The sequence below is a fragment of the Candida pseudojiufengensis genome (genome assembly GCF_024610245.1).
Source record: "Candida pseudojiufengensis strain CBS 10847 chromosome Unknown scaffold8, whole genome shotgun sequence".
Classification (NCBI taxonomy): domain Eukaryota; kingdom Fungi; phylum Ascomycota; class Pichiomycetes; order Serinales; family Debaryomycetaceae; genus Lodderomyces; species Lodderomyces pseudojiufengensis.
In genome coordinates, this window is record NW_026261526.1 from 590531 (window position 1) to 614979 (window position 24449).

Here is a 24449-nt window from a genome sequence, read left to right on the forward strand (position 1 = left end):
ATTTATTTTTTTATATTAGTGATGTCCGATATATGCAAAAGGTTTATGATGATATTGTATTTTTAAATAATATATGCTAAATGTTGTAAAATAAGAAATGTGGTGATTTTTGTGAAGTATTTAATTATTTTCTCTGTATAGATTTGTTTATACTTTTGATAGTAGAATGAAAGGTTCTATTCTATTAATATTTTTAAGTTTCATATTAGTAAGTAGTGTACTTTTGTATCATTTGTTTTGAATAGCAAATTATATTTAACTATATACACTACTTTTTTTTGTATTACGGATTTTGTACAATACGGGTTTATAAATTTCATAAGATTTTTCGTGTTTGATCTGTTTGTTTTGTTTTGTTTATGGCTAATTAAAGTAAGTTAATTGATGAAAACATGGAAATAGTTTTACACAAGAGGTAACTAAAATTGAAATTAAATAGGTTAAACGAAGACGTGTAACGTGTAGTACTTGAAATTACACGTGTATATTCATAATGGTGTATTGGCATTTTGTAGAATTTAGAGAAATATGAGTGTTAAAGGCATTACCTTTGAATTGAATTGAACCAACTTGTTGCAAATCAACCACAAGCATAATTAAATAATTGCAAATAAACATTCATTATTAAGCTTAATAATAATTTCAATTTCAATTAATAATTTAAGATGCGGAATTAAATCGTACACGTCTATGACGCGATTTTTATAATTTTATAGGCGTATCTTATATAACCACAAAATTGTGAATCTGAAGAAACTAACAAAACAAAGTTACAAAAACATATAATGTGAACTAAATTTTTCTTTTCCACACTCAATGATGTATTTGACTTCAGAAGTTTACTTTCCTTGTATAAGACTTTTCCGAGTTTCAGCTATAAAGAATAAACTTTCATAATTGATTGATTTGCTTTTCTTTTCTTTTCTCGATCATTATCGTATATTACTTTCAATCGTTTATCTTATCTTATCTTTCCGATCTTCGGAATATTTTAAGAGTTTAGATTTGATAATTTTAAGAATATATACTCCATTAGATAAATCTTTTCCTCCTACTACAAGATTGATTTCAATTAATTTAACTCATTGAGAATGTTGAGAATTCGATTTTTTAAAAGAATAGGAATTTAATTGAAATGAACATATTTATTTTAATTGAAATATCTATAAGCTACATATGTATAAGAAAACCAAATTTAGAATCAAAAAGCTAAACAGCAAAATAAAAGATGAATAGTTAAAAAAAGTAAAAAGCAAATGACCTTTTTTTTATTGTAAAATGACCTTACAAAATGTGTGTTGATGATTAGTTATTTGTTATGAACTTAAGCAAAGTTGATCAATTCCTTGATTTAAACACTTAAAGGACTAGCAATTCTTGGAGAATTTAAATTAATTGGATCACCTAAACTCGGTAAATTATTAGGACTATTATTATTATTGTTATTAGTAATATTTGAAATACCATTATTATTACCATCAACATCAATACCATTTAAAACAGGTGAATGAATTTCATCAAAACTTAAATCTAAATTATCATATAATTTATTAATATCTCCATGACCTTTAAAAGGTTTATTATTTCTTTGTTGTAAATTAATAATTTTAGATTTTAAAATATTTTCCATTTCAAAAATTGATAAATTTTGGTGGTTTTGGTGGTCATTAAAGTAAGATTTAAAAGAATCAAATGAATCATTTGTTGATAAATATTGATAATGTGGTAAACTTGGTAAACCAAATAACATTGAATTTGGATTAGTTTTATCACTTAATAAATGTTTTGGTCTACCATATAATTTAAATGAATCTATAATTGGAATAAAATTACGAACCATTGTTTCAACTGCACTTACTCCCGGGTGTGGTATTGGCATTATATACATTATATTAGTTGATACAAATTCTTCTGCATGTTTTTTAAAAAAATTTGAATTTGTCTTGTTTAAATCAAATTCAGTTTGTGATTTTTTATAAAACTTCTTGTTCTCAGAATCAGAAACATTTGATATTGATCTATTTCTTGTAAGATTATTTAAATTTGTATTTGATGGTGAATGATTAAAAAATGAATTTGTAGAATTTAATGAACCTGATCTTGATCTTGACATAGGAGTTGAAGGTGGTTGTAAATTGTTTGCTAGTGATGATAATGAATTATTTGAACCTGAACGAGAAACTGATGATGAATGATGATTTTTAGCAATTAATTTTCTTGGATCTGTTGAATTTTGTTCTGGATTACTATAAGGAAATAAATATTCATAATTTCTATTTATATGAATATTACCCGAAGCACTCATTATTGAATTAAAATCAATCATATTTGATTGTTCTGGATAAACATTAAATAAACTTGATAAATCACTAATATAAGCAATTAAATGTTTTTTTTGCATTTTTTTATCACTTGGATAAATTTCAATTCTACCTAAATGATGTTTATCACTTGGTAATATAACCATATAAATTTTTAACCATTTTGATGAAATTTCAGGTAATCTTATATTACACCATTCATATTCAATAAATCTTTTTTTATGACTTAATAAAACATGAATATCTGATAATTTTGAACCTTTTGAACTTAATAAAACAGCAGTAAAAGCTTCATTTAATTTAATATATTCAAATTTACTTAATATTATACCACTAACCCATTTATAAAAATCATTATTATTATGAAATCTAATAATAATATTTGAATCATCTCTATAATCTTGATAAATTTTAATTTGTAAATCACCCAAGATTTCAAAATTTGAATCAATTAAATTTATATATTTTGGTTTAAATTCATCATGACCATTATCTATTATATATTCATCATTTGATGGTCTCCATATAGCTAATTCATTACCAGTTAATTTTGAATCAACTTCAAAAAATACTTTTTCTAAATTCCAAAACCCTAAAATTTGAAAAGAACCAATACAATAAGTTCTTAATTTTTGAGCATTTAATAAAGTAACTATAGGATGAAATTCAGGACTTAAATTTTCAGTTTGAATTTTATTTTGTAATAATAATGATTTACCATTTAAAGAATTTAAAGATTGAGAATCAATATCACTTAAATCATTTGAAAATAAACGAGATTGACGTACAAATGATGATGGTGTCTTTTTAGCTCTATCACTTAAAGTTCGTTTAGGAGTATTATTTGTTGTAAAACTTCCATTATCTGAAAATACATCTGATTGACGAGCTTGTTGTCTTAATTTAGGAGATTGTAATGAATATTGATCATTTACTGAAGAAACTTCAGAAACACTTGAATTTAATTTAGGTAAGTTGAAATTTTTGGAATTGTTAAAATTATTAAAATTATTGTGGTTACCAATATTACTACTATTATTATTTGTTGTTGAATCTGCACTTGAACTACTATTATCACTTTGAGATAAAAAATATAATGGTGAATTTTTAAATTGATTTTGTTGTATTGAAGATTGTTGTTTAAATCCATAATTTGAATCATCAAATGAAGTTGTTGGTGGTTGTGCAAGGGGAGATCTAGCTCTATTTAATGGTAATGGTTGTGGCAGTATATTTGGTGAAAAAGCAGAATCTAATTGTTGATTAAAATTTTGTTGTGGTTGTGATTGTGGTTGTAAATTTACTGGTTGATCTACTGGTGGTGGTGCTAATGATGTGTAATTTGAATTTGAATTTGAAGATGCTATATTTGAAGATGAAACATTATGTGATGAATTATTATTTACTTGTTGATGTGGTTGTAATTCATTTTGTTGTAATGGTGGTTGTGGCAATTCTTTATTATTCTTAATATCGGTTGTAAAAAATTGACCTTGCTTTTTGGTAGCAAATGAATTTGATGTTTTATCTTTATTTAATAATTTCTTTGGTGATAATAAACTACTTATTGTCATGATGAATTAGTTTATGATGATGGATTCGGCTTAGGTGGATGAGTAGATGATGATGACTGAGTTTTAAGAAAAAGAAGTGGTTGTAAAAATATATAAATATGGGATTTTATAATTAATGAAATTTAATGAATAAATTATTAATATTAAGAATTTTTTCAATTGTATTATCTTAATTAAAACTAAACGGTAAAAAAAACCTTAATTTTTTTGATTGATACTGATAAAAGTTATATGAATGAAATTAGTGAAGATTACTAACCCAAAATTTGATAGACGATTTGATATTGGTTTTAATTTGATGAATATAATGAAATTTAACTAATTCATACTTCTTTAAGCAAATACAATTATATATATATGTACTTACTTTACTTTATACTAATGTATTAAGTTTTATATATATCATCGAGAATATAATAAATTTGTTTTAAATTTATTATTAAATAAGAGCAATTAAAATCAATTACGTAACTTATTTTAAAACATACATAATACAGTAAATATATAATATTCACATATAACTAAGTAAAGAAATTACAGTTTTGATCAACATAACCCCATCAATAACTTTCAACTTCAACAAGAAAAATCTAATTTCATCATGAATAAAATAATACCAACAAAACAATTCTGAATCTTGGTGTAATTATACAATAACTTTTTGCTAATCTTCTTGGAATAGTTGTTGAAGAAATTCTCTTGGTTTTGGTTTGTATATTTTTTAATTTTTCATCTTTTAAGTCTTACTTACTTCTAATTACTTCTGTTATATATGATTATGCTAAAGATCTAATAATTATAAAAAGATGCAAGAAATCGTAAAAGCAAAGTAAGAATTGTTATTGTGAAAAAAAAAAAAAAGAACTGAAAGATTGTGTTGATTGATTGGTAAGAAAAATCGAAGTTTATTTACTTCTAGTATCAAGGGGGTTAAATTTAAATTTAAAAGCTAACATTTTGAAATAAATTTAAATTCAAGGTTAATTGATTGCATGAAAAAGTATAATATATGAAGAATTAAGTCGATTCATCCTCTTTTTCATCATTTTGGTAGATCTTAGGAATCTTATTCAAATAGGAGAAAACATACAATTCTGAAATTTATTTGTGTAGAAGTTCAAATGAAAAAGTAAGACTGAAAAAAGTTCGGTTGAAAGAAAAATATTTTAAAACTGGAAGTATCGGACAATTAAAACCTATAGGAAATAACGTTGAGCTAGATCAAACTCTGATTTATAATGACATATAAATAGATCTAAAGTAAGAAAAACAATTAAATTACAAAAGAAATAAAGGGCTCGAAGAAATAAAAGAACAGGGCTAGAAATATTTTGATTTGAGTTTAATATTGAAATACTTCAAAGTATGTTAGAATCATGGCTTTGAATTAATTTTTTTTCTGACCGTTATCAATCATATCGTCGTAACTTTTTGTTATTTCCATAAGAATTCATGAAATTTCAGTTTTTAGATGATTGAGAATCATATTGTAAATCAGGTAAAGTTTAGCTTGAAGATAGAAACAGATTTCGCAAGTCCTCTGGATGAAAGCAGTAAATGTTTAGTACTAATGATTATTGCTTGTCGTTTATTATTTTTTACTCGTTCAACTCCGTTCGGTCCTCGAATCTTTTTCAATTTCATTTTCTTTCTTTTTTGCGTTAGATTTAAGTCTAACACATGAAGCGAAAACTATTTCGAATGACCCGTAAAAGATCAAAAAAAGAAAAACAAGTAACGAAGCTTATCAAGCTGTCAAATACTCTACTAAAAGCGAATTATCATTGATCAACACTTGTTCTCGAAGGATGATCAAAAGAGGTTAAATTACAAAAGACGTCTGAATAAAGTAATAGTCCGAGATCATAAATTTGGTACGAAGTGACACAAAACTATAATACGTTGCTTAATAATTAAAATAATAGTAAAGCAAACATATAAGCAATTATTGTGAAAGTTATTAGTATTAGTCTAGACTAAAGGAATCAAAGTGTGACAAATTACTGAATTTTATAATCTCGTTATAATCTTGTACAATTGTTTATTCTGTTCTGCCGTTCGAGATTCGAGATTTTTTAAATTTAAGATACTCTGCTTTTCTTCATTTTCACTTTATGAGATTACGATTGATCAATTTGCTATTTTGTTCCCCTCTTTGAAGTCCGAAATCAAACTTCATAGTATACAGCCCTTTAACACTATATTGTGAACTCTACGAAAACTAAAAATCTGTAGAATCTGATGGTGAATATTACAAATTATTGTTAGCCTTGCAATCATATATTTATTTTGTGTATGAAATTTCAATTTATTATCTGTACCTTAACTTCAACAATCAAATATCAGATTACTTATACTATACACACTAAACACAAATGAACACAATAAAAACTGATCTCAACGTTTCCTATGAAACAACGTTGATAACTTACTAAAGTGGTTCCCCATGTGGGTTATAATAAAGCAAAATGATGTAATTAATTGTTTCAAAAATTTATGTTTCAGCTAGAAAAAACTGTAAATCAGGAGGCAGTGTAAATAATAATAATAAAGTATAATTACAGGGTTGAAAACTTTACTTTACTACTTACTATTGAAACATTAGCAAGACTTCAGACAAATCAAGACTTTTTTAAAGATATTAAAGTCTTAGTGTGTATGTAAAATTCCATTCATCAGAGCTCTTGATTTTGTGGCGGTGTTTCAAATTTTTTTGCAACAATTTGTTATTTGGTTTATGATGAAACATTCTACAAATTCGTGTCTCGACTTAGATTCTTTGAGATTACGTATATTATTTTCATTTATACACTATACTATACAAGGACATAGAATATTTTCACATTATAGTTAATCTAGCTAATTAATCATTAAAACATTAAATCATCATCAAACTACTTCATTTCCTTTTAATTATTCATCAGTATCGTTATTTTATTCATAAAATAATCAGGTCTAAAACTCCTACCAATATTTCTTATATTTAATTCAATTAATTTTTCAAATTTTTTTAAATCTAAATCTTTTCTATCATCTATAAGATACTTCGTGTCAGATTTTAACATTTTTGATTCTTCATTTTGTTACATAAATCTTGATTCACATTTTTCAAATTTTTTATTGGTTTTCTAAATTGTTGATGATGATTTAAAAGGATAAAAATGATGATTTTGTTGTTTTCTTTGTTGCCTCCATATCATTATTTTCTCCTCCTCATAATTTTCTTCTATTCTATATTTGTCTGGTGAATTTGAATCAGTTAAAGCTAATCCGATATCTAAATTAACAAATCTTGCATTAATTGCATTATTTCCATTTCCTTTTGTTCAATGACTTATTGATGATAAACCATTCCAAAACCAACTTGATATAGATCCATGAGCTATCAATGTCATAAGACCATGATTTTTTGCATATTCAAACAGTTTTTAATTAATCTATGTAATATTATCGATTGCTCATCTTTTCCTAATATTATATCATTAAAAAATCTTCAATCATAATGTTCTTCACCTTGCCATGATCAGGTATTGAATAAAGGGAATTAAACCCATAAATCAATAATACATAATCCCCAAGTAATCCCCAAATCCCAATTTAATTCTTTAATTCATCATCATCATAATCAATTAATCTTAATTCATTTTTTTTATCTTTACCTAGTGAATTATTTTTATATATAAAAATAAATAAAAAAATTGAAATTAAAGATGATATAAAAAATGAAAAAATTTGTAAATTACCTTTTAAAAAGGGTATTATTATTATCCAAGAAACTGTTAAAATTGTTAATGTTATTTCATTTGATAATTCCATTATTTTAAATATGAATGGATTTAAGTATTGTTACGCAAGGAAAACCTTTATTAAAATAATTCTATCAATTGTAGGTACTTAGTTGGTGTTACAAAAATATCAATATCTTGAAGAAGATGGAAAACTTCACGTATATATATTTCAGACCCTTAATTAGTTAGCTCTCAACCTTTTTCCATATACTATTGTTCTCCAGTGCGTGTATCTTAATTAAAACACAATTTATGAATAATTAATTAAAAGTCAAATGAGATTTCAAATTCATTATTAATTAGCAGTAATAAAAGAGCATGGTGATTATATGAAGATGGACATTCAAAGATATGCAGTAATGGTTACTGTCACTTTTGCATGGATGGGAGTTGCAGCAGCTACTTGTGGAGGAGTTCAAATTAGTGTGCATTTTTTTCAGCAGTTACATTTTTTATAGCTGTTACAAATAAAAAATCAAGTTCAGGTCATAGTGATTTTGTTTATCATGGTTTACAAGATGATTGTGATTTAATTAATTCAAAACATGGGTGAAATGATAAATTTAAGAAATGGAATCAACTATAATGAAAAATAAATTTATTAGATAATTATGTTTTAAATGGAGCTATTATAACAAAATTAAATTCAAATGATTCTAATCTGAATTTTGGTTTAAGATGGGTTTATGGTAATGGATCAGAAATTATTACAGATAATCTTCTTCATTTAAAAAGTTTTATACATAGTGTTGGATCAACAATTCAAGGTCAATTAAAACCTTTAAACCTCAAAAATAAAAGAGTTAATAAGTTTAATGCAGATTGGGCAAGCTATAATTATGTTAACGGAAATTATAATTTAATTAATCATTGGTATAATTCTGAAAAATATGATGATATTACTTATGAAGTTCAAACTCAAGATTTTATTCTGCAACAATGATGGTTGGAAATATTATATGGCACCTCATGTTGGTGATACTCATACTCATCAATCATCAACTACTTGGCTCTCATGCTAAGATTATTTTTCAAGTCTTATTTGACAACGACCATTGGCATAACGTTATACGAAGGGACAAACTTCAAGCCAGTTGGTTGAAAACAATTGGATTCACAATTATGATTCAGAGACAAACAACTCCATATTGGTGTAACTTTTTTACTTTGGCAATTGAAACAGATCAATCAATTGAGATCAATAAAATGATTCAAAAATCTTCACATTTAAACCATTTCGAACAAGAATGTTTGATCACGCGGTTTACAATGACCAAACCATATCGAAAAGGAGAACTTTACACGGAAACAACATCAATGGAAGACTCAAAAGTTTCAAGGAAAAGAGGACGAACTGCGGAAGAAATAGCAAATGAAAGTTTGATTGACTCTTAAAGCTTTAGACAACAATCAAGACAACATCAACTTAAGAGTCGCAATCCCAGACGGTTGGAGCAGGGAGTTAAAATTTGAGGAATCTGAATGGAACAAATTCTTTAAACTACTCAATAGAGCCAAAACCAAATCCTTATGAACTTGACTATTTTCTTCGAATCAATTTAGGGTAATGAAGATACACAGATAAGCAGATGCAAGTTTGTCATTTGTGTACAATTGGAAATTCCTTCTAGAATTCTTGGGAATCATCCATTTTTTCACTGCAACAAATCTAAAATTCTTTGGCAATTGTTAGGACTTAAAAACCGAAGTATCAATTAAACATCCTAATATGTAACTCAAATCTTGATGGTTATGGAATGACTCAAATCAACCGGTGCTTCAAAGCCTTTCTTCGTCTAAATGGTATCGACGAACTCAATCGTAGAGCACTATGCTTCCCGACGAACAAATTAGGCGGTGGATAATTTGAATAAGTTTTTATTCAGATTGAACTCCTGAATAATTTCTTACCACTTCTTAAGAAAAAGAAAAAAAAAAAAAAAAGAGGTTTTTAGATGCTCTGAAAGCTGAATTAAAGATGAAAAAGTATATAGATTATTACTTAGAAATCTTTCCTCCATAGATTAAGTCTATTTCTTTACTGTTTAGGAAGCTAGACTATTAATTTAATTTATAATAATTGATTTGCAAAAAAAAAAAAAAAAAACAGATTGTGCGTGTTTTAATCTTTAAAGAGCTTTGATTTTGAATTTTTTGAATTTGTGGCGATGTTTCAAACTTTTCAAATTTTGCAACAATTTCTTTTGATTATGATTAAAAAATTCTACAAATTCGTGTCTCGACTTAGATTCTTTGAGATTTCGTTCAATATTGTTATTCAATTAAGCTCTTACCTAAAGATTGCGTTCAATATTTTTATTCAATTTAGCTCATACCTAAATAAAAAATTGAATAGTTTTCACAAATTAATTGTTATAGCTAATAGTATGATATGATAAAATATTCTACTTTACTCGTGTCTTAAGAGTAAAAATTCTTTAGCATTACGTATATTATTTTCATTTACCCCGATATTATACAAGGATATAGAATATTTTCATAGTAAAGTTAATCTAGTCGATTAATCATTAAAACATTAAATTATTATTAAATTATTTCATTTTCATTTTTATTATTCATCATCATTAAATTATTCATAAAATAATCAGGTCTTAAACTCCTACCAATACTTTTAAAATTTAATTCAATTAATTTTTCAATTTTTTTTAAATTTAAATCATTTTTATCTTCTATAAGATAATTTGAATTTGATTTTAATATTTTTAATTCATCATTATGTAAATTTGTAAAATTTTTAGTTATTATCCATTCTTTTAAAATTTGAGGATATGACTTAAATAACTCTAAAATTTTTGAATTTGATATTGAATTTAATTTAATAAGTTCTTTAAATTTTAAATTTTCATCATCAATTGTTTTTATACCACTTACTTGTTTTAAAATTTTTGTATTACACCAAATTTTTAAAGTTTTTAAATATGTAAAATTTCTATGAAATTTTTTTATAATTGCAAAAATATTATATTCATTATTCAATATATTTATAAAATTTTTGGGAAGGTATGATAATTGATTTTCAATAATTGATATATGAATTGGTGAAATTTCGTGGTGGGATGTAAAATGATTATTTCTACAATTATATAATTTTAAATCTTGATTTACTTTTTGGAAATTTTTTATTGGTTTTTGAATAGGAGATGATCTAAAAAATGATGAACTAGCTTTAGATTTATCTTCATCTTCAACATAATTCTCCTCAATTCTATATTTTTCTGGAGAATTTGAATCTGTTAATGCTAATGCTGTTATATCAATATATAATCCAGTATCTAAATCAATAAATCTTGCATCTATTGCATTATTTCCATTCCCTTTTGTTCTATGGGTAATTGATGAACCAACATCAATAAAATATCTTCCAAATCCATCAAATTCTTCATTTTGATCAAATGTATTTTCAATTATAATTGATTGATTATAATATTGACCTAATTTATATAATTCAGATATTGGAACTTGAACATCAATATCAACATCCCATGGAAATGCTAAACCATTCCAATACCAACTTAATAAAGAACCATGAGCAATCCATGTAATAATACCATGATTTCTTGCAAAATTTAAATAATTTTTAATTAATCTATGTAGAATTATTGATTGTTCATCTTTTCCTAATATTATACCATTAAAAAATCTCCAATCATAATGTTCACCTTGCCATGAATCTGGAATTGAATTTAATAATTTTGATTCATAAAAATATTTTATTGGATCTTGTTGATTTATACTATATTGTAATGATTGAAGGAATTGTTTATCCATTAAATTTTCTGAATTTTGTTTTAATAATTTATTTATTTCTGAGGAAGGATCTATGTTGAAATTTTCTTCTGGTATATGAATTAATGAATCTGTTAATGGTGTAGCTGTTGGGGCTGATATTGATTGAAATTTAGAATATGTATCTATTAAATTAATTGAAGTCAACTCCAAAGATTCAATCATTCCATTATTTAATAAAGAATTACTTAGATCATTATGATCTTTATCTTCTATATTTATTTGATATGAATTATTATTAGTTAAAAAAATTAATTTATTTGGTGATGGAGCATTTTGTAAAAGATATGATTTACCAATTAAAATTCTATTTTCAACAGTTTGTGGTCCTGGTTCATCAAATATTTCAAATCCAATTAAATTAAAAGGTTGATATTTACAATAATTATTTATATTTTTTATATGTGAATCTTTTATAAGTTTGGAATCTCCTGATATATTAAATAATTCATTACATTGATCTATTTCATGATTTACATCTGAGTTATCAAATAAATTAGTTTCAGGCATTATAAATTTATTTAAAATTGATAAATCAACCCAATCTGACCAATGGAATGGTACTGAAATATCAATTAAATTTTGTATATTTGAATTTATAATAAAATTATAATATATTCCAATAGTTAATCTTGGATCAAATTTTGAAATTTTTGGTTTAAAATTTTCATCATCTTGTAAATCATAATTTGGTACTTGTATTGTTAATGGTAAATCATTATTATTATTTAAATTTGGATTTATATCCCAAAATTTATTTTCTTTATCATTTTCCAATAAATTATTTAAAATTTTATTAACATTTTCATTAAATTTTTTATCATTATTTAAATCAATTTTATTTTCTAAAAATGTATAATAAATTTCATTAAATTTAAATTTTATTTGATCATTTAATTGTTTTTGAACTTGTTTTATTGAAGGTTGATCTATAATTGATTTTAATGATATTAAAATTGTAAAAAATATTGTAAATAATAAAAATAATTTTAATATTAGTCGTTTTGTATAAATTTTTGTCATTATTATTGAGTTATTTTATGCAATAAGTGTGTAGATTATGGAATGTAAGTTGATAATTTTTTGGTTGTAAAAATTTTGAAACACTAACAATTTGATTATAATATGAAACTTATGGATTAAACATGAAATATTGAGTATATGTCTCCCTTTAAGGTAGAAGATGCTAAGAAGAAATCTGAGTGTTGATGAAAAAGTGATTTGATATGATCGTTGTAAAAGAAAGGAATTCTGGTGTATATATAATTTTTTCTGATATGAAATGATATGTAATTTTTCAATATATAATATAAAGTTTCATGAATTGAATAAATAAATGAATGAATGAGTATAAACAGTAGAACTAGTTGGATTGATGAAAAAGGGTTGTGGTATTAAAGTGGTTATGAAAAATCTCTACTTTTAGAAAGAAAAGAAGTTGATAAAAGTTAAGAAATCTTTTGAAACCAATAATATAAATTTGTATATTGTATATTGTATAGTATTAATATTTTATATTAAGTGTCACACTATCATTAAATTTTTTATTATATTTTATATGTAGGAATACTTAAAATAAGGACTAAGAAAAAAAAGATAGATAATCATTTTAATGAATCGAATCTAAGATGTATCAATAAATAATATGAGGCATATTCCAACAGATATGATGATTCAAACAGTAAGAGAAATGTGTAGTTTAAACTGCTTAATTTGAAAGTTTATTGCATATCATGAGTGGAAGAAAAACCAATTGTTTTTAACTAATGTAGTATTCAAATGGAATTGAAAACTAGATCTTATTCTTTGTTTTCTTATAATAATAAGAATTTCAGTTGGCCTAATCAAAAAAAATTATGTAATGTAGATTATTCATAATGAATTAAAAATTTGATTAAAAGAAGCAAAGATAGGAAAACCTTTTTATATTTCATTTTTTGAATCTCATCTATTGATAATAAGATTGATCCTTTTTGAACTCATTTAAATATCAAACAGACCAATCTATTGGTAAATTAACGTGTTTTGAATATAATCCCCATCCCCCCCCACTCATTTGAAATTTTTGTGTTAATATCATCAATACTTTATTATATTATACGTTTTATAATTACTAAGTACTACAGTAGTAATAAAGTCAAGAAAATATCAGTAGATTTAAAAATAGTCACACGACTTTAAATTGAAGGGAAACGAAAAAAATTAAAATATTTCGTATTTTTTTCAGATTTAATTTAGATCTAAAGTTTAAGATTTAAGATTTAGTTTTCTTAGTTCTTCAAATAAATAATTTCGTATATGTTTAGTTAAACATATGACATAAACTGTTACTTGATACAAAGTTCAAAGTTTGTAATTTTTCATGATATAGAGACACTCAATACAAATTATGTTAAAAGATTAGGAACTTTTAATATGTACACATTAATTGACGAGTGGCACAAAATATAAATTACTTGGTTTTGTTACTAAGTAAATCTTCTCGCCTTTTTTTGGATCTATCACCGAATGTAATTAAAACTCTCTTATCACCGAAATTTAACAAAGACTATCTAATTGCAATTTACATATAAAAACTAACTACAGAAATACTGTGATAAAAACCCTCATCCCGTCAAATGTATCAAAATTTGTGTTGATCATAACTATTTGGACATAAAAACTTTAATTTAAAAAGTTATTAGATAATTCAGATTAGCGAAAGAAAAAGAGGTTTGTAATAATTGAATTCCCTAGCAATGGTTATATCAGACACATATTTTTTTTTTTTTTTTCCCATTATTAATTGTTTATTAGATCAGTAGTCTAGCTTGCTACATTTACAACTAACTATCGATTAAATCAAGGTAAATTGTTTTCACTTTTTTGAGATTAAGTCGTTTCTTTCAAATCAATGAAAACCTAATCGTAAAATTCAGAATTTTGCCTTATAAAAGATAAAGATAAAGAAATAGAGATTATAAAATCTAGATTAAATTTAAAATTTCTTTTTTTTTCTTTCCGAATACTTTGATCGTATTTCCTAATCTTTTAAGATATGTATGTATTTGACCTAAAAATCAGAGCCAATTGAACAAAAGGTGGATAGCAAATTATTAAATTTCGAATAATATTTTTAATCAACTGATCTTGGAATTGTATCAAATTCCTCGAAGTGTTTAAGAATTGTGGATCCATAAATGGACCGTTAAGTACTGGATCAAGACTATGTTGGGAAAGATTTTCTTCAAATCGAGATAAGATCCTTTAAGCATGACTCAAGTTTTTTTCTTATCTGTAAAGGATTCGAAAGTATTGTTATATTTGAATTCCAATAATAGTAGTTAAACTTCTGTCATATTTTATTAAAAGTAACTTAACTGGTCTATACTTTTAAAAAAACACTTTTTAACGTACTCATAAATAATTAAGAATTTATCGATACACTCTCTAAGATATAATGAGTGATGCGAATTCAATTGAGTCCATTTTGATCCATTTAGTGGAGTCTTAAACCTAGAATATATGATTCTGTCTTGATGCTTTAATTCTGGAATTGTGTTTTTTCATAGCTAATTACATGAACGAATTAAATTCAATGATATGTTTAATCAACTGTCTTAGTATTAATTGCTGCAATTTTGAGTGTCGTCATTCATGTTGAATCTTGCTTATACAGGATGAAGAAAAGGATGAAAAATCCAAGTCCCTAATCAAGTCATTATTTAGCACTTAAATTAAAACTCTTTTTCACTTCTTATTTTTTTATTCTTCATACATCAATTTCAGTGATTATTATACCTTCTTCAGATTGAGATAAAGGATTCAAAACATCAACACTTGGATTATTCATATCAATTGAATCATTTGTTACTGTTGAATTATTAAATTGTAAAATACATGAACTACCACCATAAATAATTGAACTTTCTTTCCCAATTCTATTACAAATTAAAATATTAATTTTTTTTTGGTTTGACCACCATTTTGGCAAAATTGAAAAAGGATGATTTAAAAATGGGAAAAATCTTAATATCCAATAATTTATTGTTTCAAAATTTGGTTCATTTGATAAGGTGATATTTTGAGCTTGTTTGGTGAGATAATTTTGGTATTGTTCTGGTGATAGACTCTTTAATTCTGGATTTATTTCATCTTCTTGTTTTTTAATTGATGGTGAACTTGATGATAACCATGCCATTGGACATATTATTAAATTTGATTTATTTAAATAACATTTTGAACTAAATTCAAATTTATTGAAAGGTGCTTCAAATTTATAAGGATTTAAATCCATACATATTCCAATATTTGTAATTATTGATTTACTATCTTTACTGCTTTCATTATCCTGAGAATTATTCTCATTTGTTTCAAAATTTAAAATAATAGGTTCAAAATTTTTATTTGGATTTTCTGAACATCCCCATACTTCATCAGTTTCATATAAAAATGATTTTCTATAATTATAAATTAATTCCCCCTTTCTATTAAATACAGCACTTGAATTATATATTATTTTATTAAAAATTTCAGGATATCCAATTATTGTAAAGCAATTATATTTTAAACTTAATTGTTTTCCAAAATTTAATGATGGACCAAATTGATCAACACTTTCTAAATATGGTTTTATATGAGTTGATGATTTAAAATTATAACCTGTTATTGCTAATTCTGAAAGTACTATTAAATCTAAATTTTTTTGATTTGGTGATGAAAATGATGATAATTTTGATGTTAATAAATTTTGAATTTTTGATATATTTTGTTTTGGTTGACCTAGTAGAGAGTCAATTTGAACGATAGCTACTTTTAATCTCATGTTATTATGGATTTTTCTAGAATACTGAGGTTAGACAGCTGGATAATGGATTCATATTTGATAGTACATTGTGTATATTAATTGAACTGCGTAAAAATAGAATAATCTCTAGAAACACAAAAACGATAGCTAAGTCATGAAAGAAGATACAAGCTTAAAATTTTTATTGTTTATGAAACAAGTAAAAATTTGTTGATTACATGTCTAAAAAGTTTGACAAATTACTAAATCAGAAGCTCATCACAATCATATCAGATCAAAATTGAGAAGTCATCAAAAACAAGTATGGAATAAGGTGGGAGAGAAAAAGCACTGCTTAAGATTATTTTAATTGCCGTTGTATCAAATCGAATTTCATTAGTTCCACACCTAAGATACGTTGACAGACTATTTTCTAACATGTGTCCCATGTTCTATTTGTACTTTGGTGATTACAGTTTATGTCAGCTTAGGCTCATTTATCATAGAAATATAGGAGTCGGACATGAACTATCCACATGGTACAGACAAACATCAATTAAATGTTACGTAGATCAATCAACAAATCCTCATGCTAATAAGAGTGTAAGGAATTAATGATATTCATCATGAACAGAAGGCAATAAAGATACTTCTACTTAGATCTACCAATTATACTAAAAAGACCAAAAGAATTTAATTTTGACAACTTTGAAATCTTGGAAGGATTGTTATCACAATCAGATTTGTCTCAATGGACACTTGTTGAACAAATATGGGTGATAATAATTGTCACAAATTGTTGATTGCAATTCAACCAATTTATTATTGAATCTGTTATGTTCCTCCAATCATCAATTTCAAGACTTTAGGACAATTTGTACAAATTCATTTGAAATCTGCTGTCGGCAAGAAATAATTGTCTAACAGCATGATAAGGTTTATTACTATTACTAGCAATAGGAAATAAGATTTCTTCTTCAACCATGACAGACCTTTACCCTACAATCTGTTATGGAAGTTGGGTGTAGCAAAAACATGTTACTCTCAATTTGCTACCCTCAGCTTTCTTAACAGAGTTTAACACGATCTTTACTATTTTAGCAAGGGCTTTTAAAGCAAGAATCGACAAATGATTAATGACTTATGATAGTAGTACACATGAACTGAGGAATATGATTATTTTTTACAGGTCAAATACTCTTAGCCATTCTTTTTGGCACGCAGTCAAAATCAGATCTTACGTTTGACTTCATATCGATATACTGCAAACACCACGACAGAGTTCAACCTGCCAAAAAATCGGATACCTCTAAGCTGAATTCGGAAGATAAGTTATTAAACAACCCCATTTCAAATAAATGATCTATTTTTAAAAATTTTTGCTGAAACGTGAGATCCTCTTTAATGATCAGAATCGCTGCTTTGATAAAATCATATCCGACTTCACATCTGGGCCCATGGAAATATTGCTGGTGCCAACGTTTTCTAAGTCTTAGCAAAATTTTGATTTTCTCATTGAATTCTCCATGACCGAAGTCTCTATATAAGTCTAGAAATTTAGTAACTTTTTGACTTAAGTGTTTCTTATCAGCTATCAATATGGATCTCCACATGCCATCTAGCATTGATCGCTTATTTTTTGCAAATCTTACATATGGAGTAATAGTAATATACTTTTCAAATTGAAGTTTCACTTCTCTTGTGATACAACCTTCGAGTATTATAAAATCCGGATCAACTTCCTCAACCAATTCAACTAGATCAGGATTTGATGAGCAAATTATATAGTCACATGAAGCAACTTTAAAGTAGTCCGTAATAAACTCAATCAACCAAGACTTTTCTATACCAACTAGGTATAAGACAATGAATTTAATTTCATCGAAACAAAATAATTCAAGATTATACTTTAGGCCTTTACCTGCTTCCAACTGACCAATACGGGTAATAACAAATTCTCGAGCTTTGATTTCCATATCTACTTTACAATCTTCAAATATACAGAAAATGTAGTTCCTACGAGGAGTATTTCTGTTATGAGTTCTTCCTAAATCATAATAAGCAGGACAATATAGGAGGACATTTATGAGAAAGTCTTGAACCTCTTCATTAGTATTCAAAATTTTATTAGTACATTTGAGTGATATTAATTGATCAACTATTTCAATGGGTAGTCGACGATCTGGATTTAATTTTGGAGGACCAGCGATATACCTCAATTCTTTATAATTGTCAACCTTTCCTGTTGTTTCCGAGCAAGTATCAGCATTTTTTAACTTACCTTCATTATCTGACATTAAGTAATCTATACCTTAGGTAAAATTATGATTCTTGTATTTGTTTGTTTTGTTTTTGCCTATTTTTCTTATGAAATAACCTGAAATTTTATAAGTTTAATTGAAAGGGTTCGTTAAGTATTAAAAATTTCCGGATTTATTTTTTTCTAATTACAGACTAAAAAAATAAGTGGTTGTACATTTCACTGATAAAAATTTGATTTTTCACCAAATTAAAATTGGTCCATCTCACATTCTTTTCAAACCAATTTTTATGTTGCCATGATTTGAGCAAGTCAATAAAGAATGAAATTGAATTTTGAAAACTTTGATTCTTAACATATACAATGCTAAAGTTTTTCTTTCAAATCGGTTTATTCTAAGAAATGTAAATGAATTTATTTTGAAACAATGTAATTATAATACAATTCACAATTTTTAAAAATACAATAGAAGATAGATAATTTGACTCTAGATTTCTCTTCTTCGTAGTTAAAGTTAAAGCTAATGATACTATTTCTAAAATATATGGAATACAAATTCATCAAAACTAAGAAGATTTGCAGGTATTATCAATTTAAAAAAAAGACAATAGAATTTCATGTAAGTTTATATTTTTGTGAAACAATTTAAGGTACAATTTATTTTTCTTACACGCGTGTGTTATAAATATTTGTTTCATATCTTAAAGAAGTTAAATCAAATATTTCAACAAGGATTAAATCAATAGTATAAAATTTATTTTCACTTTTAATTTAAGTCAAAACAAGCGATATCTTTAACTTTATATGGAAGTCATCGGGTTATTAAAACGTTTTAATTGTCTAGTTTAATTGCCCTGATGAAATTTAAATCTAAAGGTGCATTAATTAATTGCATAAAAAAAGATTTCTTAGGCCAAGCATAAAACGTTTGAAATTTTATTCAAACCCACTCCACTAATTTTAACACCAAAAACCCCCTCATCATCGATTTAGATCTAAGAAGTGTATAGAATAATACACTGCTTCAATAATTAACAAAACCATAATTTTTCAAGGCTTTTCATTCGTTTAATTTAAAAGTAATTTTGAGATAATGAGATCTACATATTAATATATACTTTCTTTATATTTTCTTGGGCTTTAGTCTTCTGTGATAAATTCAATTTAAACTTAACGATTAAGTATAATTGTATGCTGAAATACTAGGATGAATTCAACATGATGACCAACACCGATTATGTATGAAAAATAATAAAAAGACGATCAAACTAGATGAAATCTTATGCAATATATCCTACATGGTGGTCAATATTCTTTCACATAATAATTGATTGCAAATCCAACCAGTTTATATCAAAACTTATCGTATAATTTATATTACATTTGTTTTTCGTAATATTGTTTTTTTTGTATTTTTCATTCCTTTTTTTACGCGTCTTTAATGATGAAACATTCATGATTGTACAATAGAAAATTTCTCTCTATCTTCTATTTTTGTCAGTAAATGTATCGGTACACATCAATGAGGACAGTAGATTCCTCTGAGATTAATTTTATATTATTATTTCAAGCATCAATGTTGTTGTTGAGACCTGTTATAGTGTACCCCTACCTAATCCTTTTCATGTTAATTATTAAATTAATAAACCCAAATTCAGTAATATTACACAAACTATTTTTTTCAAGGCTTAAAGTTACTCAAAACTTTTCGTTTAAGTAACTTTTTGAATTTTAAGTTAAAAGGGTTTTCTTTCATTCTTTCTTTAACTAACTTTGTACCTAAGAAGAAACCCTTGTTCAAAAGTTTAAGACAAATTTTAATATTTGTGTTTGAATTGAGATATGTCGAAGAAATTTAATTTATGTTTATCGTGTGTATATTCGATTGTATTGTACTATTTTCTCAACATTCTTTACATATGCAATTTCTTTCATTACATTTCATATCTAACCATATGAATTCTATTATTTATATATAACCATTAAGTCTCACCAATATTTCATACGTTTTTATATTTCCACAATTTATTAATTTTAAAAAAATAAAATTCCATTAGATCTTCAATTTTATTATTTCATTTTAAATAGTTGATCAATATCCAATATTAAGTTTTTGAAATAAGGTTTATCATTATTATAACATTTTTATTTTGCATATACAGATTTATATAAATACAATTGTAATTCATTAATAAATGCCAGTTGCTAAATCCTCCAGTTCAAGTATACAATCACCACCTGTGAATTCAAAGACATTATCTAGAAAGGATTCAAAACAATCATTACTTTCATCATCAGAGATATCACTGATAAAACAATCCAAACCTGCAACATCAAATAGACTGAACTCAACAAATTTAAATATTGAACCATCAGCTCAGTCAAGTTCAAAAACTTTAGATTCAAAACTAATGTTTTCAAAAACTGAAATTTCAATTATAAAAGAAATATGGAAATCATTAAATTTATGTGAAAATTTTAATACAATAAATTCAAAATTAGATTCAAATATAATAATATCAAAATTTAAATATCAAACAAATGATAATATAATTTTTAAATCATATTTAAACTATCAAATTTCAGAGTACTACTATAAAATTAGTAAGAATAATAAAATTTTAAATTTTGAAAATGATATAACTTTTAAATTTCAAATTGATATTATAATTGAAATTTTAAATGTTATAATTTATCATTTAAGTTATAAACAAAATAATCAACCTCAAGATTTTATAATATCAAAACTGAAATTATTAAATAGATTATATGATTTAAATTTTAAAAAATTTCAAATTTTAGGTGAATGTTTTATATCTACAATTTTATATTTAATAAATAAAAAACATCAAGAGATAAGGAGTGAAGGTAATGATAGCATAGGTGAAGAACAAAGGAGAGAGAACTATGAAGAAACTATATTCATGAAACAATTTGTATTTTTAAAATTCATAAATCAAGTTTTCAATATATTGATATATTATGGGAAAGATAAAAAAATGAAATTATTATCAGATTCATCATTAAATTCAATTACAAAAGATCTTCCTTCATTACCAAAATCTCCAAGACGTAATAATAATGATATAATTTTGAAAAATAATTCATATTCAAGGAAAACACCGCCAACTTCGACGACAACAACAGTATCATCATCATCATCGAATACAAAAACTCCATCATCACCATCATCTTCTTCATCAATAAGGAAATTGAATATAGATACTACTTCATCACCAAGTAAAGCGAGTTCTAGCTTAACTGAATCATTTCCATCACCTAATATTTTAGCGAGTGAACAAAATAATTCTAGCACAACTTCAACTACGAAGTCTACAGCAGCAACAATAACGAGAGATTCAACATCAAGTATTACTTCATTACAATCAAATTTAACTGAAGGTTCATCAATTTTATCATTAAATCATTTTGATGATTGTTCAGATTTATCAAATGATATGGAATCAATAACAATTAATTTAAAATCTCCTTTTAGATCTAATCAAATTCAACATCAAGAAGACAATATAGACAATTGTTCCATCGATGAATTAGAAGAATCTACAATAAATACAATTTCGAAAAATTCAATATCAACATTAATTTATGAAAAAGAAGAATCTGATCCATTAGATGATGAAAAGATTAGTAATGAATATCAACATGAAGAAGAAGAAGATTCAAGTTATGATTATTTAAATTCTTTTGGTTTATCAACTATTGATAATAATGAATCAATTTATTATAATTCTTCATCAACATCAGCTTCAAAATCTTCAAAAAAGCTTAAACATAAAAGTTCAAAATTTTGGAATAAAAACAAAAAAAAAGATAAGTCAACCGAAAATAATAATAAGAATGATTTGACCTCTATTATTTCAAATGGAACTTTTAATTCATCAAATTCAAAAACTTTAAATAAGAAAAAATCATCAATTAATTTAAGTTTATCAAAATTAAATTCAAATATTTCTATATATTCAAATAATTCAAATAATTCAAATAATGGAAGAAAATCAATTAATAATCATCAATATCAGCATGAAGAACAAATTAATGAAGAAAAAGAAGAAAATGAAACATCTACTAATAATGATAAACGTTCTAATAATTCTAGAAATAATACTACTATAACTAATTCAAATGATGAATCTTGTATTATTATGTAAATTATATTAAATTAATAGATTCGTTAGATTAAATTAGATTTATACTGGTTATAATCAATATTTTATTTTAATTCTTTACAATTTAATATGAGTTTTCTATTTTGTTGTCACCTCTTGAATAATCCCTTCCGTGATTTTGATTATTATTCATGAAGACATGTTTTATCAACAATACCACGAATGAACACAGTCATAACTCTTGAACACTTGTCTGGATTGTCAAAGAATGAAAAAATCAACATGATCAACAACCAAAAGTTGACTGACCACATGTTTAGCAGCCACCAAATGATATTTTTCTGGTTTTTGAAACCATCTAGATAACACTCTCGCAATATAAGCTTTAGTACTACTCTGTGCTAATGTTGTTATATTTATATATTTATATATAACAACATTAGCTCAGAGTAATACTTTGAACAGTGTCTACTTCAGAAATTTCGTTCAACATTAGCACAGGTTGAACGAAATTTCTGAACTAGACATTGTTTAAATAATTACTCCCAAATTTTATTAAGAACATTGAATAAACTTGAAGTCAATCAATAACCAGTAGGGTACAGTAATTTGGATCTTTTGCAATACTAGTTAAAATTAAACCAATTAACGTTGGGATAACTGTTCCGTTACAATGCACCAACTTGAAATCAATTAACATCTTAGTTATAAAATCTTCCATTGAATAATACAGTCTTCTCTCATTCAACATTAACATTCATTCCATGAGATTTTTGAGGTGCTCCCGTGTTTTTCATTCTGTAATTCTTCTTCAATAAAAGTTTTAATTTCCTCTTTTTGCTCTGCAGTATCACTTGCAATCAAATTGTCATCACCGTAAATACTTGAATATGTCCTATCTTTAATATCGAAAATAAGTTTCAAATTTAATGCTTTAATTTCATTCTTAGTTAATAAATAATTGATATTTCTGTTCCAAAAATTTGGTGATTGTTTCAATCCATACAAGGATTTATTTAGCTTTAAAATCTGATTCTCTTTTACATGTACTCCAGGTAGAACTTTCATCTATATCTCCTAGCTTAATATACCATTTAAAAATGCAATTGATACAACCATTTGACAAATCTATTTCCATGTTCCAGCAGCGATACTGAAAAATATTTTAACAGATTCAGACCTTATAACTGGCAGAAAAGTTTTAACATGACTCACTCCATCTTTTTAGTTAATAAAGCTGCATTGTTAAATAATTTTGGTGTATCAAATTTTAAAGCACTATAACAATCCGTATACGGACTAAAACAATCAACAAATTGTCGGAACAGAAATTGTTAGATAGTATTTGATTTACTATTTGAATCATCTGAGTCACTTGCGTCACTTGCGTCGAAAATTTCACCAATCTTATATGCAAAGTATTCGCTAGTAAAAGTTTCAGCATCTCCTGGTAATTTAATTCAGTGTTTTTCACATTACATAATCTCCTGAAGGCTCTAATCCTACTTAAAGCTATTATCCTTTATGGCCTTAAGCAGATAATGTCATGTGAAGCTTTATCGAAAATGACTTCTATACATAAAAGTTAAATGCTGAAAGTCGGCTCCATTGAATGAACAAAATTCCCTTATATAGTGGTTTTTAGTTTTAGTTTTCCGTTATATTAAAGGGATGATTCTTGTCAAAAATGATGATGTTTAGAATTGTGCTGATGAATTATTCTAATTTCCTTTGTAAAGCCAGTTGTAAAATATCATGCTGGTAATATTAACTAATCCTGAACTACGAACATCTTGACATTGATCAA

At 25.4% G+C, this 24449-nt stretch overlaps 7 protein-coding genes across 7 annotated transcripts; 2 read left to right on the plus strand and 5 right to left on the minus strand. All coding sequences in view use genetic code 12, as the record gives it.

Annotated features, from left to right (window-relative positions):
- Window positions 1-1351: 1351 nt before the first annotated feature.
- KGF55_001887 (uncharacterized protein) lies at window positions 1352-3895 on the minus strand (the record flags this gene model as incomplete). The annotated part of the gene is made up of 1 exon (XM_051756510.1): window positions 1352-3895. The coding sequence occupies one exon, from the start codon at window positions 3893-3895 to the stop codon at window positions 1352-1354; it is 2544 nt and encodes an 847-aa protein (XP_051615565.1).
- A 4117-nt stretch (window positions 3896-8012) lies between these two features.
- On the plus strand, window positions 8013-8626 carry KGF55_001888 (uncharacterized protein; the record flags this gene model as incomplete). The annotated part of the gene is made up of 2 exons (XM_051756511.1): window positions 8013-8088; window positions 8289-8626. The coding sequence occupies 2 exons, from the start codon at window positions 8013-8015 to the stop codon at window positions 8624-8626; spliced, it is 414 nt and encodes a 137-aa protein (XP_051615566.1).
- Window positions 8627-10230: 1604 nt separating this feature from the next.
- KGF55_001889 (uncharacterized protein) lies at window positions 10231-12513 on the minus strand (the record flags this gene model as incomplete). Its single annotated transcript, XM_051756512.1, has 1 exon — window positions 10231-12513. The coding sequence occupies one exon, from the start codon at window positions 12511-12513 to the stop codon at window positions 10231-10233; it is 2283 nt and encodes a 760-aa protein (XP_051615567.1).
- Window positions 12514-15241: 2728 nt separating this feature from the next.
- On the minus strand, window positions 15242-16294 carry KGF55_001890 (amidase; the record flags this gene model as incomplete). Its single annotated transcript, XM_051756513.1, has 1 exon — window positions 15242-16294. The coding sequence occupies one exon, from the start codon at window positions 16292-16294 to the stop codon at window positions 15242-15244; it is 1053 nt and encodes a 350-aa protein (XP_051615568.1).
- A 1244-nt stretch (window positions 16295-17538) lies between these two features.
- Window positions 17539-18552, minus strand: KGF55_001891 (uncharacterized protein; the record flags this gene model as incomplete). The annotated part of the gene is made up of 1 exon (XM_051756514.1): window positions 17539-18552. One exon carries the CDS (start codon window positions 18550-18552, stop codon window positions 17539-17541), a length of 1014 nt encoding a protein of 337 aa, XP_051615569.1.
- Window positions 18553-20710: 2158 nt separating this feature from the next.
- KGF55_001892 (uncharacterized protein) lies at window positions 20711-22684 on the plus strand (the record flags this gene model as incomplete). The annotated part of the gene is made up of 1 exon (XM_051756515.1): window positions 20711-22684. One exon carries the CDS (start codon window positions 20711-20713, stop codon window positions 22682-22684), a length of 1974 nt encoding a protein of 657 aa, XP_051615570.1.
- Window positions 22685-23392: 708 nt separating this feature from the next.
- Window positions 23393-23710, minus strand: KGF55_001893 (uncharacterized protein; the record flags this gene model as incomplete). Its single annotated transcript, XM_051756516.1, has 1 exon — window positions 23393-23710. The coding sequence occupies one exon, from the start codon at window positions 23708-23710 to the stop codon at window positions 23393-23395; it is 318 nt and encodes a 105-aa protein (XP_051615571.1).
- Between the last annotated feature and the right edge of the window lie 739 nt (window positions 23711-24449).